We start from the raw sequence: 17,066 nt of genomic DNA, 5'->3' as shown, positions 1-17,066 counted from the left end.
ATTCTACCTTTAGAGCTTCTTTCCTTTGTATCAAAGACTTGTTTTTCCTTAAAGAGACTTGGTTTAGAATGTAGGTATCACTGGAAGTGTAACATTCTAAAGCTATCAGCAGTCATAAAACCTTATGAAAACATTAACTGCTCCTTGAAAACTAAGCACCATAGGAATGAGATATAGAAAAGATATGGGACTGGTGTTTTAAGAAGGTAGAGAAAGGAGACTGGACATTGGAAGAAAATGATGAGAATAAAAAGGTCTTTCCTTAATATAGAAAACAAATATTTATCTAAATCCAAAAATAAACATTATTAAGGACCATGCTTAAGTGAAGGGGCAGGTCAATTCTCTGAGAGCCTCCACAACTGTGAATCATAAATTTGAAGGAGTTGCAAAGTAGCTTTCACAGATGTTCCTTGTGGATTGGGAACGAAATAAATCGGAGGCAAGAGGGAAGAGGAGAGAAATCAGACAATGCAACTGCCTCTCAGTCTCCTTCTATCATCATCATCATCATCATCATCTCTTCACATGAAGAGATCCATTCTACAGGTCTGAATTAGACCTCCCGTAGCTACTGGCAAGTGGCTCCCATATCATAATATATTATATGTAATGGAAAAGTTAGAGGCCTTTCTACAGAGATCAGGAGTAAATGAAGAATGTCCTCTATCACCATTACTATTTAACATAGTGCTAGAGATGCTAGCTCTAGGAACAATATACGAAAAATAAATTAAGTGAAAAAGCATGATAAGGAAGAAACAAAATGACCTTATTAGTGAAAAGAGCCAAGTCCATCATAGTTGATCATCATTTAATCTTGTTGTTGCTATGTACAATCTTCTCTTGGTTTTACTCACTTCATTTAGCATCAGTTGATGTAAGTCTCTCCAAGTTGTTCTGAAATCATCCCACTGATCATTGCTTATAGAACGATAATATTTCATAACATTCACATACCACAACTTAGCCATTTTTCTGCATGTTTTTCCCTAACAAAAAGCACCTAAATAATGGTTCCATTGATTACTCAAATCTATTTGTGATTTCATTGATTTGGATATTCTTTTCAATTATATAGATTCTCATTTATTTTCTGTGAGACTCTTGTCTATGTCTTTCCACAAATTCCCCAGTGGGGAATCTGTAAAAGTCATGGATAATGTAATGCTTATCCCAATTTAGAAAAAAAGGAAGATTCTGGACTCTTAAAAATGCAGGTTATTGGGCTTGACCTAAAATTCCAGCAAAATTCTCCTGATAGACCATGTTATATTCAGTTTTGGTTGCCATAGTTTAAGAATAACATTAATAAGCTAAAAACTATTTAGAGGAAGTTTACTGAGATGATCGAGTAATATAAAACCATGCTATCTGAAAAGTAGTTGAAGAAATGGGAATTTTTTAGTTGAGAAAAGAGAAATTTGAAGGAGAATATAATAGCTGTCCCTAGGTTATCATTTGAAAGAGATATTCAATTTGTTCAATTTTGTCCAAGAGGGTAGAACCCTGGGCAATAGATGGGAGTTGTGAAGAAACAAATTTAAATTTGATATCAGGAGAAACTTCTTAACAATCAGAATAATCCAAAAGTTCAGCGAACTGCCTGAAGAGGTATTAGGTCATTCTTTACTTGAGGTCTTCAAGCAGAGAATAGAAATATGAAACATAGAATTTAAAGAAGCAGATACATTTTGGAAAAGATGCTCTCTTTGAGAGAGCAGAGAGAAATGGAAAACATCATCATACTTTTCTGAACAATGACTACTACTATTAGTCTTTGTTGCATTGACTCTTATGTGGATTCATATAGTTCAACTTCAGTCATGGTAGTGGCAGTGGAGGCAATAACTTCAGCTGTATGATCTTCATGGACTCTTATTATTTATTTCTGGAGAGGTAATTTATCCCTTCCAAAGCATAATGCTCATTTCTTACTTCTCATGTGAAGATCCCTTCTAAGATGAAAAGAGTCTTTTTATTTTTCAGATACAGACACATTCCCATGCTCCCAGAAACTCATAAAGATAGATATAAGGCCTTGTATATAGTATCTACACTAACAGATACTAATTTCCAATGTCCTACTACATGTATAATCCCTACTTAGTGATATAGTGTATATTTATGGCAAAATGTTCCCCAAGGAGGAAATATGCTATTGTAACATTTATTACTGATTATTTCATTAAATGTTTTGAATTAATTATATCCTCTGGTTGAGTAGAGTAAAAATAAACACACTAATAGCTTTTGAGTTGATGCAGATCCAGAGTATCTTGAAACTGAAGAAGAAATTCAGGGGCTTTATGTTCCCCGGGAATAGGTATGATGCTGATGGTCACATGTGCAGCCACTGTAAAAAACTAGAATAAATTTTATTAAAAGGGTTTGAGTTAATGATCACTGGAAGTCTTTTTGCAGAGACTAAATGACTGCTTGCTGAGGTTGATAGCTGTTATTTATTGATCTATATTGACTATATTGATCACAGAAATCCTTTCCAATTTTGACATTTTACCAATTGAACTATTCTCTCTCTTCTACATAATGAGTATTTAACTGTGTTCTTGAATCTTTATTATATGACTTAGGGAAAATTATCTCAAAAACCATTCCAGACTAGGTACTTGGAAAAATGATGGCAAGGAAGGCTGGAGGGGAAGATACTTTGGGTCGGGCTATTTATTTGTCCCTCTCATTTCACGATGGTACCTTCTTTGTCTAAAGTCATTTAAAGTAGTGCTGCTGACATTTACATTCAGGTGGAATGTATTTGCAATACATGTGGTATCCTAGCACTTTGTATATTATTTTGCAAAATTCTGTTTTGGTTTAGGAGATATAGAAATATATTCTTTGAACTGGAAGACTCTGGTAAGTAGTGACTCAAGTTATGCTTTCAGTTTTTTTTTCTTGCCTTGCCATGATGCTAAAGTTAAGAAAGTAAATTTCAAGCCAGAAGAGGATTGAGTAACCCTTGTTGCAAATGAAAATAGTGGCAACTAAAGTAGCAATCTTTAGACAGTTGATTTCTAAACTCACCAGATGAAAGACAGCAGTAGGTTTGAAAAAGATCTGGAAGTTTAAGTGAACTACATGCTCCACAGGAGTAAATATGTGATATGGTGCTCAAAAAGCCTATTAGGATACATTAAGAGAGACACAATGTTTAGGACTAGAAACATTATAATTTTATTTTACCTTTCCCTGGCCAGACTCAACTGGATCACTGTATTCAATTCTGGGACCCACACTTTAGGAAGGATATTGATTAACTGGAAAGTATCCAGCAGAAGATAATCAGAATGACTAAATCCTGTGGATTTATTAGGATCTGTTAAAGATAACTATTTTTTTAATAAAGTAAAAAAAATTAGTTAATTTCTTTTACTTTTGATGTGGTTGTTGCTGATGATGCTGACAATGGAATTTAGAATCTATATCTGTATCCCACAGTGCTAAATACAAAGACTATAGCTTTCCTCATTTGATCTTTAAGACTCTAAATATCAATGAAAGCAAATTTTTCCTTCCCATGACAATCACTAAGTTAACATTATCTAGAACTTATTAGTTTTAAGACTCCCCAAATATTCTTTTTTTTCAATGTCTTTTCTATTACTTCAGTTCATGATCTAGTGTTCTTTCCAGTGAGTGGCTTTTATTATCTTTTTGTTGCATTGAAATATGTTTTGGAGACCAGGGGAAAATGTTTGCTGCTGAAGATGAAGGACTGACTTCTGTTCTAATGGAAACGTGTGGTTACCATGAAGGAAAACTCTAATCCACCTTGCCTCAGTGCATTTGTTCCCTGGAGAGCAGGGTGAGATACACTTCTGCCTGTTTTCCAGGATTATGTCACTTACCAAGGTAATTTTCTGTTTTAGTAAGTGATGTTAAGAAACAAGACAACACCCTTTAAATTGTAATCAGTATTAGAAAAGAGAAGCTTCCTTTATGATCGGTCGCTTTGATGTCCTCCATGGTTCATGTAGGGATCTGTCTTTTTTCTGTTTTGATTGACAAGACCTTTTTCTATATATTTGAGCAATTAAGCAGTCAGACCAATAGCAGCAGGTAGAGAGGCTCACAGGAGTAAATGTGAAAGTACTTCACAAGTGTCCTGCCATTCCCTTTGCCATTCTGAAATCTTGAGTGCAATTTTCATCTCTGAAGAAGAGTGGAAGCTGACAAGGTGAGGTGAGATGAGTGCCTTTAAGATGAAGCTTAGCAGGTTGTCCTAGGGTGTTGTACTATATTGGTGAGAAATTTGGATCTGAATTCTTTAACAAGAATTTACAAAATATTTATAAAAGCACACCCACCTCTATTCTATTTTGTCTATCAGCCAATATCAAAGGTTTGACTCATGTTCTTAGAGAGGACATAGGGAATAGATAAAAAAATTATGATGGCAGAAATTTGCAAACTTCTAGTATTCTATTTTAAATATGTCTGGTTTGCATCACAGATTTTTATTAATTGGTGACAAAGTGCCATAATAGGTCAGAGAAAGTCCAAATAGAAGGATGTTATTAAGGTAAAGATCACTGAAAGGTGCTGAATTTCAGAAGCATATTTAAGAGCTGTTATTTACAATATGCAAACTGTATGTAATTATTAATATTTTAATTGTATCACTATTCTATTAAGTTACCCAGCCTATGAAACTTTCTTAAAGGACGTGCCTTCACTTTTACATAAGTGCAATGTTTTGTTTGAAATTGTATTTCTTCTTGTTAATAACAGTCATAATGCTTGGGGATTTTGGTCATGAGATTTGGAATTGAAAAGGTCCTTAGAGATCATAGTTCAGTTCTTTCAATTTGTAGATGAGGGATGTGAGATTCAAAAAAGTTTAGTAAATGAAGCCATTAGATAGTGGAAAGGATATTTCCTAAATCCTCTAATTCCAAAAACCAGTAAGCTTTCTATTCCTTTATAGCCATTTGAAAGATGTAATAGACACCTCACTCTCTCTAATTCACCATCCAAGTGAGTCACGGCAGAATTTCTGGTTGGAGAAATTCTAGGAATGATTGGTGTCTATGTTAACAGGAAGGTAGGATCACACATTATTTCATTGGGTAAATTCCGGGATCATCTCCAAATTGTCTGATAGATAAGCAATGCACATGGTAAGCATGCAAAATTTCCTCTCATTCCAAGATGCACAGCATAGCTCCTCCTGTTGCTAATAGACATTTTATGCTTATTACTCTCATGGGGCAGAAGAATAGAGTAAGAATGCAGTTTCACTTTTTAATTAACCCATTTGTCACTTTCTGTCTTTTTTTTTTTTTTTTTTGGAGGGCCAGCATGAAGGTTGGACACATTTTCTTGGGCTTGGTGCCCCTTCTCCTCACGATTCATTGCATTTGGGCCTTTAACACTTCCAAAGGGGATCTCCGAAAATTTGTTGGTTGTGCTGTGAGGGAGTTCACTTTTTTGGCCAAGAAGCCGGGCTGTAAGGGGTTACGTATTACTACTGATGCCTGCTGGGGTCGCTGTGAGACTTGGGAGGTGAGTTGTTCCCTAATTGTGTGTTGGGCAGCAAGGGTAATAATAATAATAATAATAATAACCCAGATGCATTCTCTCTTTGAGTAAATCAGAGATGTTGGTATGGCAGGTAAGTATGAGATGTATAATTAGGCTCATTTTGCAGATAAATATCCCAAAATATTGAATGATTTGTCCATTTTTACAGATAAGTGCCAATGCTTGAATTTGAATCCAAGTCTTTTCAGACTCTGGGCCTAGTGTTTTACTCATTACATTATGCTGTAGGGAAAGACTATAAAAATCTGGCTCAAATTCTTGGCTTTCACTCAGTTGTTATTTGCTTTTTGATTAAATGAAGTGAGAAGTAAAGTGACTGCTCTCTCTCCTGTGTTATAATTTTTGGAAATCCACCAAGTATTACACAGAAGAAACAGTGATGATCACATATTGTAGTTTTGTATTATGATGGTGCTTTGAATTTCTTCATTGATATCAGGCAGTGTCACTATAACACTGTAAAGAGTTGTTATTATTCTCCTACCACTGAGGAAATCAAAGTAAAAGTAACCCCTTCAAAGTCTTTAGACAAGTTTTATAATCAAGATCTCCCATTTGTTTTCACTATTTGTGATGACTTTAAATTATTAAATACAAACACAAAATTGTGAAGCCAAAGAAGTTTGTTCATCAGCTTTCTTGTTTTTTAAACCTTTGATTTTCTTATGGTGCCCTTTCACGCTGTCCCTTAGACATCCATTGTCTACTTATTCTTTACCTTTTCTTCATTTTTCCTCCTCTTCAAAGTCTACTGTCAGAAAAAATCTGAAAAATCTCTTTAATTATTGATGTATATATAATTCATTGATAAAGTCTGCTGGTGATTCCTTCCCAAAGAATTATCTTTGTACGGGAGACAAAATCTTAAGATAAAGGAATAAATATCTTTGAAATGTCAGATAATAAAAAGGTAAGAGTTTCTTGGGTGGGTTGGTGGAAGGGAAACATGTCTTAATATCCCTTAGCATTTAGAAAATTGCCCATTCCACTAGGCTTAGCATTGGTGTCATTGGGATCTTATTCTCCTATTAGAAACTTTTTTGGTGGAGTCTGATATTCTATCTAACATAAAAGGGAATATCTGGAAGAAATATAGTAACATTTTGGGAAGTTTATGCTATTTAGAAAAATATTCCCTGTATGCATTAAACTAAAGAAAAAACCTGATATTGAATAAAAGTGAAATTTCTGTTAATGGAACTGGGTTTTGATGATCAGTGTAAAAAAAATTAGGGTAAAATACTTTTCTAAATTGATTTCATTTTCATACTTATCAGGGGAATAAGGTATACTTGCCAAATGTAGGCAGAAGAAATTTACTTGCTAATGATACCATAAATGTCATTAAATATCATAGCAACCTGCAATAATTTGAGACCTTCTTATGTACCCAGATGTGTCTGTTAGATGTTATCATTTTCAGGCTTATTTATTATTTGGACCCTAGGACCCTTTAGGCGTAGTGAGAGTTCTGGGCTATTTTTAATTTAAAGTCAATGTTTCTGAAAATTCAATCATTTTTCTTTCACTCTTGAGAGACAACATTTTTCATTTAGCCACAGTCATTGCTTGGAAGGCATTCATTGAAGAGACTCAAGTCCTATGCCCACTAAAGAATAAATTTACTATTCTTTGTAGTCAATTTTTCACTTAAGGTTTCAGAAAACTTGCTAATGGAAAAATTAATTAAAATATCTAGATTTGTTTGTTTTGTGATTTGAAAATTTGTAAGGTATCCATTCCTACAAATAAAAATCAGAAAAACAGGTTTGAAGCCAAAGATTTTACTTGGAGCCACAACTTGTGATTTTTGCACAAGGAACAAGGAACAGAAACCACTTGAGGGGAAAGTGATAACATGCAGTCTCACTTTAGAAATGGAGGTCTTTACTATGGGAAAGGATAGAGGCCCTAACACACCATCATGGATAGGCTGTTGGGGAGGCTGCCATATAAAACATATTGAGGACAGGACGGTGTTGGAGAAGAGCCCATTCCAACATTCAACATTATCTGGTAGTTTAAAAAAAATTAACAATTATTTTTGCTAAGTAAATGTTAAACTCTGTTGTTTCTATATTACTCAGAAAACACTGTTTTCAGTCTCTGAGGGCAAAGCTATAGTTATAGCTCAAATCTTAATGACACTTGGAGGTTCTGAATCTACTTTTTACATGTTGACACCAAATAATCATTGTCCATGATATAGTCCTGGACATCCGGGACATGAGATTGTGAAGCAAATTGTACATATGAAATTGTGGGCTTCAGGTGTGTGATACCTGAAAGACAAGTCTAATTCCATTATTGGAAAGTGAACTGAATATTAAACTAATGACAAATGTGGATGAAATTTCATTCAGCTTTTCCTTTTTCTTTTTTTCTTCTTATATGTAACTACATAGGGGATAAGGATTGGACTTGTGATTTCACAATTAAAAATACTCCTCTATCAATGCAGATAGAAACTTTTTTTTAATATAACTTATAGTCTTAGAGAGCTGCTTAGGGCACAGAAAATTGTCTTACTCAGGATTTCATAGGCATTATGTGTCAGAGGCAGGGTGTAAATACATGTCTTCCTGGCTTCATGGCCAGCTTTTATCTACACAACACACAGCTTTTCCTGTTACAATATACTGGGAGTAATTTTTTTTATTGATTAGACTAATACTGGAGAATAGTTTTATTTGGTGAAAGAATGATTATTTAGAAGCTTGCAATCTATATATATATATATATATATATATATATATATATATATATATTATCAAAGCTTTACTTGAATGTGGAATTTTTTGTTTTTGTTTTCAGAGGGTTACATCACTTGCAGGATCACACAGCTATTAAGTATCTGAGGATGTTCTTCTGACTCCATGGCTGGTCCATTATTCATTGTACCACCTAGCTGCCACTAATCTGGGATTCTTAAAAGGCCAAAAATGCCCTCTTCATTGTTTTCAGAATAGGCCATCCAATAGCTCAGAGGTATATAGGTACAGATGTATGATACTTTTCTTGTTTTTCACTCCTTATGAGCAGAAACCTATCCTGGATCCTCCCTACATTGAAGCTCACCATCAAGTCTGCACCTACAACGAGACCAAACAGGTGACCATCAAGTTGCCCAGCTGTGCCCCAGGCGTTGACCCTTTCTACACATACCCCATGGCCATACGGTGTGACTGTGGGGCATGTTCTACTGCAACAACTGAATGTGAGACTGTCTGAAATTATCACTGTTGTACACAGCTGCTCCCAAGAAACTAGCTGTTGAACCTTTAGCATCACGAGTGTACTTATATAGGCAGTACTTCCAGCTACATCTCTTGCATCTCTTTGATTCCAGAACTATTTCTATATAATTGAGCATATCACAGAGTAGATACTGAATGCCCCCTCCCCAGAGATAGATATTTCAAAGAGAAAGAGTCTACAACTGATAAATATGTAGGCCGAAAATGCCATTTACACTTTCATAAAAATAAATGTTCATTTCTTATATCTCAGAATTGACATTTATTTATATCAAGCTTCTGAAACCTCCTATTATTTAAATTTCCCATCTGCCAATATTTAAAATATATTGGATATATTGAGGCAGTTGAACTATAATTGGCTAAAGTAATAGAATCACATAATTTTAAAATTTGGAAGGAACTTCAGCAGCCATTTAGTCCTACCTCTACCCAAAAGAAATCTCCACTACATGGACAATGGTTATCTAGCCTTTGCTTGAAGACTTCTGATGAAAGATGAATTAAATCTATAATGCTATTTAATCCTTGGCCATCAAGTGTATGGAATTCTGAGATAATGGCTTCTAGAAATGGCTGGAAGGGAATGTGCTTTGTCCTTTAAGCTTTCTTTCTAACTCTAGGAATGCTTGCCATAAAGATCAGATGACAACAGATGAATTTAAAAAATGAAATTTAGCCATACTCTAAATCTCAATTGGCTGGACTTTGGTGAACTGTTTCATAAGCAAAAACCTCCTCAATGTCCCTTTGACACTATACAATTGTAAAATATATGCAGTTTTTGACTCTAGCCTTCATTTGGGCATAAAAATTCATGAAACTTAAACATTATTTTGCAGGTTTCTACCAAAGCTCTCAAAAAGTGTCCTTGATTCAGTCACTGGAATTATTCTCTATTAAACATATCTTTAATTTAAACTCTAATTTATTAACCTCTTTAATTTTGCAAATATTTGTAAAACTGTATTGGCAGTTACACAGGAACAGCCTGTGATATGGGGAGGTTGCTGTCTCTCGCAACTCAGAAAATAGTCAATTTCTTCTCTCTTTTTCTACTAATAATGACATATATCTGTCTTGAGTTACTTTGGGGATTTGCTGGTTTACATTTTATCTTGCTGTTTTTCAATAACTTGCTTAAGAACAATATATTTTGATGTTTATAGAGCTTGTCCTCTGATTTTTGAAATTTAATTCAATAATAACCCTCAGATTCATCTTTTTAGTTCTTAATAAACTTGAACTTATAGTGAGAAGTACTTCCTAATTTGTACCCAATGTTAATTTTTCCTTTATTGTTAATTATGTTTTAAATCATTTAAGCATCTTATATAAGAAATGTGTGAAAGAGTATGGCATAATGTATAGGGAGCCATTCTTGGAGTCAAGAAGACGTCATTTTTTACCTTTAATACATAGTTGATCATTTAAGTTCTTAGTACCCTAGGCAATTCTTTAAGATTCTACATTGCAAATAGTACACATATAGATAAAAAGGAATTTCTTATACCAGTGAAGTCACAGGTCTGGTAGAAAAACAGAATTATAGGAGATATAGACATTTTCCTTTTAATCTCTAGCTATATTTTACATCCATTAAGAAGCTCTGGAGTATCCTCCCTTCCCTTCTCACTCACTTCCCCCAATAAGGGCCTTTAGAGAAGAGTGAGAACAGAATCATTTTGTTTCATAAAGTGATTCTATATGATTGAGATATTTTTTCAAATGTAAATACCTACATTTGCTACAGATGATGTGCTACTCCTCATTTTTAGGTACTGAACCATATCTGTCCCTCCTTGTATGAGTTTAGTCTATGTCCTTTCATAAATAAGAGGACCTCCCAACATTATGGAGGTCTGTTTCTAGTTCTCTTGACACTGATGTAGGTATAAAAATTATAGGAAACATTTGTCAGTCAGTGCTTACTATCTGCCAGGCACTATGGATACAAAGAAAGGTAAAAAAAAATGTTCCCTGTTCTCAAGGAACTCTCAGTCTTATTGGGGGGAAGGGACACAACATATACAAACAAAATATATACAAAATAAATTGGACATTAGCAACAGAAAAGGAGGGTGCTAGTATTAAAGGGACTGGGAAAGACTGATTATAGAAGGTTTAAATTATGCTGAAACCTGAAGGAAGCCAGGGAAGCTAAGAGTAATAGATGAGGGGTGAGAGTGTGACAGTCTTGGGGAAAGGCTAGTAAAAATTTTCAGTTTGGAGATGGGTTGTCTTATCTGAAGGACAACAGGGTGACTCCTAGATCACAATAAGTGAGGAGAGCGGGGAGGATTAGGGTGTAACAAGACTAAAAAGAAAGGGGCAAGGTTATAAAGGGCTTTAAAAACCAAAGAGAAGATCTGGTAATAAGGAATTACTAGAATTTCTTGTGTTGTGTGATATAATCAGACTTGTAAAATAGGAAGGTCATTTTGATAATTAAGTGGAAGATGAATTGGAAACAGAAAGACTTGTGACGGAGAGTTAATCAACATTCTATCCTTAAGAAGTATAGATGTTACTTGGTAGGGTTGTGTCCTGAGTGAACAGGACACAATACAGTAATCAATACTATTGATTAGGGCAAAATAAAATGAAATGGATAAGAGGAACCTCAATGGGAGTAATTAAAGAGGAAAGAAGTTTCAGATCTTTAAATAATTTTAAAGACCAAAAAATAACACTGAATGAAGAAAATTGAAGAGAAGAGAGGAAAAAAAGAGAAAGTACCGTCTGAGTGTTTTAATATTTAAAAGTTTTTAATATTTAAAATATTTAAAACACCCCTCAATCAGATGGCATAGCCCATTATTGATAAGAGAATCTGCAATAGTCATTAAATAAGTATTTATCAAGCACTCACAAGCCTTCTACAAGTCTTTAGAAGCCATATATTTAAATATAGACAGTCAGTCCTGGCCCTCATAGAGCTTAGAATATCTCAGAAGTAGAAAAAAATTCCATTTATTAAACAATTAGATTTCTGGTAACCTTATCTATAATGAAATATCACCCCAATCCTGAAAGCAATTTTAAAAGATTTCTGAGTGAAAAGAATCATATGATTATAGTATTAGAGGTGGGAAGGAACACAGAAGATTTTCTAGATGAAATTTTGATGAAATTTCTAGATGAAATTTTCTATTTTGTAGATGAGGAAATATAGGTATTTAGAGTTGAAGTCACTTGCTAAAAAGGTCACATAATCATAGCTGAGAAAATAGCTGTCACAAAGTCCTTGCACTTTATATATACAAGAATCAAAAACTGACTTCAAATCCCTTTCATATAATTATATGTATAATAGAGCAGCAATAGTTTGAATGAGGGATGCAATGAAGTAGTTGAAATATTTGAATTTGTACTGGATATTTCTAATAGGCTAGAAACAGTGATTATATTTTATGTAATTATATCTTAAATGTGTACAAATTTATATGCATGTAACCATTTCATGGAATTCATTATTCACACTAATTGGGACTTTATATATGGACAAAAGGCTGTATAAGCCTCAATAGCCTTTGAGGTCATTATGGTATTATAGTATACTATAAGAGCTAGAAAGAGACTTGAAGTTCCTTTGACTTTGAAGGTCTTGATTAAGATTCCTTAACAGGGACCTTAACAAACTTTTACTTTATGAACAAGGAAACTGATGCCTAAAGCAGTTAAATGACTTCCTCACACAAATAATAAGTAGTAGAGTAAGAGTTTAAAATTGATGTTCCTTTCTCTGAATCTAGTATTTCTAGTTAAACCAAGAAATAATAAACTCCACATCATCAAGAAAAGATTAATTTAGATTCAGCATAGTGTTAAACAGGGAAAGGAAATGTATTTAGAAAGATTTTCTTCAGAAATAATTAAAATGAAGTTTTGATCTTAAAGGGACAAACTTTTAACTATCTGGAATATTCAGGTTTAAGGCAAACTGTTTTATATCAAGGACTGCATGTCACCTTATTAAAAGAGGATACATACTCATCCTTTGATTAGGTACAGGCTCACAGCTCCTAATTGGCAGGCTACAGAGAAATACTCTCTGCTTTCTAGGGCTTTAATGTGATAATCCTATTTGTTCTTCCAGGGACCCATTATCAGAATTAACTACTTAAATTTGCAAAAGTAACTTCAGGTTTAAGCCTGATCCTGAGTGGGTGATTTTTTTTTTCTTAGCATGTTGAATAATTAGTGGCAAAGAAAATAAGGTCTCCTTGTTCAAAGAATAAGTGTTATACTTTGGATTTGGCCCTGACCATTATAAAAGTCAGGTGATCTTATTATTATTATTCTAATAGTATATTGAAAGAAAATATCTTTTTTATTTACAAGAGATATAAAGATAAAAACAGTAAAAAGTGAATTGATTCATATTTATTTTTTCCCACTCGTTCTAATAAATAGTTTAGTTTATAACAATATGGATGGAAGTGATGAGGGGAGTCATTGATTTTTTAATTTCCTAGTCAATATGATGTGATTACAAGGGATGACCCTTTAGAGACATTTAAAAGACACCTCTCTATGGAATGTGGGTATAACTATTAGCACATTGTTAAAAGGAAATGGTAATTTCAAGATGATTGATTGACTATCAATGATCAGACTTTCATTGGAAGAGCTATTCTTTCCTGAGTTGTATAAAAGTAAGATCAATTCTGCCATTTTTTCTCTTTCATTCAAGGATTTTGAAAAGACAGAGCAGCATACTATGAATTGGACCTATCCTCATAAACAGTTTCCTTTTCCAACCCCAGAGATGTTGATGGCAACTTATGGTTGAAACACATGGCAGAGGTATGTGTGTACTTGTATATGATCTGAAAAAAAACATGAACAATATTTGTGAACCCCAACTCCTGAGGAGTGAGGGAAAATTTTGAAATTTTTAAATAACATGATTCTATAATTTAGCCTTATGGCCAGAGAAGGGAGATTTCCTGGATAGCAAAAACTTACATGGATCCTGTCTATTGTCCTACCTAGGAAGGTCCAAAGGGAAGGGGATTGCTTGATCAGCAGCTCCCTGGAGGGAGGTACTAGGAATCTTGGGGTATATAAACATCTGGGAACAAGAGGCTCATTAGAATGTTAAAGAATTGTGGCCCTTATGCCAATCTCAAGTTTGGTTCATTATTGGGGAAAAATGAGCTTTTTGAATACTCTATTTTTTTTCTCTATAGACTTCTTTAACTAAATTTTACCTTTTGAATTTTCCTGTTAGGAGAAATAAAGGGTGTCTTATACCTGACAAATTTAGTATGTTAAAATACTAAAAGTACTTGAGAACTAAATGAGGCAGTTTTTCTACTCATATTTGAAAAAACCTAGATGTGATCTATACCATGTTACTATAGGTTATGGTGGAAAGAATGAAAGATTTGGTCTTAGAGGACCTGTGTTCAATTCTGTGATTTTCTAAGTCACTTAACATCCTAGGGCATCAACTTCTTGACTTATAAAGTGAGGGAACTGGACAAAATGGCCTCTGATGTTCTTTTAGGCTTTATATATATGATCACAAATCAAAGTAGAATTACTGAAAAATGAAGGATTAAAAAATCAAGACTCAAAAGGCAAAGGCAATTTTAGAGACAATTTAGGGGTAAAACCAAATGGGGACCGAAAATATAATTGGGTTATTTTGAAAATGTGTTTTTTTTTTTGCCACAGTGTGAAGAAGAGATAATTAGCAAAAGCTACCTCCAAAACAACTAACTTTCTTCTGAGATTTGTTTATTTTATAACATGAGGGCAAATTTTGCAAAAATACAGGCCAACAGGGCCTTTTCTGATATTATTTTTGTAAATTCATGTTTGTTTTTTAGTATTCTTTGTTTTCAAAAGATGGTGAAGATAAATTCTCCAATGTTATTTTAACTCTGAAGTCAGAACCCTGTTAGTGAGTTGATGTCTGATTCATTGTTGTAAATTAATATTTCTTAGGGTTCTGTCTCTTGATTTACATTCTCCTCTCTGAATGACACAATTTATAGGATCTCATAACAAAGTTCTACTTACTACTCAAATTTAATTAGGTTTTTCATGTAATCAAAAGTATCTCAGAGGTGAAACAAATGAACTGAGAGCACTTAACTGAAAATAATGAAGCATTATAAAATAAAGTATATTCCATTACATTTTCCATTAAGTTTTCCAGCTGTACAGAATAACTTCTCATTAACCCAGGAAAATCTTTCATCAAGATGATATGCATTGCTTTTTTTTTCCAGCTTCTTTAAGTCAAGTATTAAGTGGTCACTTTTATATCAACCATATCTTGTTAAAGACAGTTCTTTTTTATCCTGAAAGTTTAATCAATAAAAAGTATTTGTTGGGTTAAGAAATTAGTAAAATTTTAATTCTTAGAACTGTTGAATCTCAACACGGGGAAAGTAATTATTCACTAGGATGATTATTATATGGAAACCCCAAATATGGTTAAGGAAATCTGGGTTCTTCTATAAGTGCTTAATGGAAGAACTGGTTGACTTGGCATTCACTCTGGTATAGACATACAGAAAGATGTTCTTAATATATTAAATGCTTTTGATTATTCCAATAGTGGAAGATGTGGGAAAATTTGAAGAGAATAATGAGTAATTAAAGGCTATAGGCAAAAAAGAAACCAGAAAGAGAATGTAAGAGCTAGGAGGAGCAGGGGCATGGCCCCATAATTGTTATTCTATAAGAAAACCATTCTCTAATTTTAAGAAGTTCTCAGTGAAGATCTGGTTATTTCTGTTGTATTTCAACTGGGCAGAGTCAATAACTGTTAATGATTAAGTAAATGTTGCATTGGGGTACAGTAAGCCCTATGTAGGAGAGAAGCAAATTAAGCAGATTGGATTGTAAAAAGCACCAAAATCCCAAAGGTTGAGACTAGCCACTTACAATCCAATTTAATCCCCCAAGTATTTATTAAGTGCCTGCTAAATACCTGGTGCCAGGTGCTAAGGATATAAAGATGATATGAAAAATAATCACACATTAACATGTAATAAAAAACCCAAAAAATAAAGACTATTGAACCTAAACTAAAAAAAAATCAACCTAAAATATGTGCAAAGGAGGAAATTTTGAAAACGAGAGGGGAAATAGATAAATTGGAAACATCAAAAAAGCTGAAGAACTGACAAAATTAAAAGTCAGTTCTTTGAAAAGAAGAGAGAGAAAATGCAAAGTAATAAATTTAAAAATGATTAGGGCCCAATTATAGAACACACAAAAGAAATAAACAGAATTTTTCGAATCTACAGTTACAAACCAACCAAACTGAGTACTCAAAAGAAATAGATTGTACTAAAAAATACTTAGATTAACAAATCACCAAATGGAAATCTTAATCCAATGTTCGAAAAGGAAATTGAACTTGCCATAAAGGAGCTACCAAAGGAGAATGAATTTATCTAGGTGGGTGATACAGATTAATTTACAAAAGAATTCTACTAAACTTTTAAAGAAAAATGAACACTGATACTGTTCTAATTATTCATAAGAATTAAGAAGGAATTCTCTACCAAATTTCTTATATGGGACAAATATAATACTAATAATTAAACCAGGGAAAGGTAATACAAAAAAAGATAGCTCTAGACCAATAGAGCTAACAAATATAAATTCAAAATTTCAAAATAAAATCTTGGCAAAAAAGACTTCACCAATTTACAAAGTCAGTCACTCATTATGGTTAAATTGGATTTGTATGAGGGATGCTATGATAGTTGAACAGAAAAGCAATGAATATAATCATCAGAAAAACAAAAATAATCTAAAACCACATGATGGATAAAGAGTTTTTGATAGAATATAACATTAATTAATGCTAAAGATGCAAAGTATAGGCATAGAATGATTTTTTATGTATAAAAGTATCCATCTAAAATCAAAATCTAACATTATATGTGATGGAAAAATATTGCCTTTAACAGTAAATACAGAAGTAAAGTGCTCCCCCTTTTTTCCATATTATTATTTGATAATTCCAGGAATTCCAGAAGTGATAATAAGAAAAGAGAAACAAATTAAAAGCATAAAACATAAAAAAAGAAGAGCAAATTTTATCTATTGGTTGATGATATATGATCTAAACACTAGAAAAGAAGCTACTTTTCCAAATAAAAAAAGTAACCAAGAAAATTAAAAACTTCAGTGAATTTGTTGGTTAAAAAACAAACTCACAAAATTACCAGCCTTTCTATGTAGTGATAACAAAATCCAGGAAGCAATAAC

At 33.3% G+C, this 17,066-nt stretch overlaps 1 protein-coding gene across 1 annotated transcript; it reads left to right on the top strand.

Moving 5' to 3' along the window:
- The first annotated feature begins 3,987 nt into the window (after positions 1-3,987).
- On the top strand, positions 3,988-16,587 carry GPHB5 (glycoprotein hormone subunit beta 5). The gene is made up of 2 exons (XM_051977793.1): positions 3,988-5,526; positions 8,608-16,587. The coding sequence occupies exons 1-2, from the start codon at positions 5,173-5,175 to the stop codon at positions 8,794-8,796; spliced, it is 543 nt and encodes a 180-aa protein (XP_051833753.1). The 5' UTR covers positions 3,988-5,172; the 3' UTR covers positions 8,797-16,587.
- Positions 16,588-17,066: the final 479 nt, after the last annotated feature.

This window comes from Antechinus flavipes, chromosome 2 (assembly GCF_016432865.1).
Source record: "Antechinus flavipes isolate AdamAnt ecotype Samford, QLD, Australia chromosome 2, AdamAnt_v2, whole genome shotgun sequence".
NCBI lineage: Eukaryota > Metazoa > Chordata > Mammalia > Dasyuromorphia > Dasyuridae > Antechinus > Antechinus flavipes.
The sequence above is the reverse complement of the archived record's forward strand: the minus strand, read 5'-3'. Positions and strand labels throughout refer to the sequence as shown.

What these genes read in the sequence shown, in the direction of transcription:
- GPHB5 (XM_051977793.1), top strand. Translation starts at nt 5,173, where the DNA reads ATGCACAGCATAGCTCCTCCTGTTGCTAATAGACATTTTATGCTTATT. An exon ending in GTCGCTGTGAGACTTGGGAG is followed by an intron (nt 5,527 to 8,607) that starts GTGAGTTGTTCC and finishes CCTTATGAGCAG; the next exon opens with AAACCTATCCTGGATCCTCC.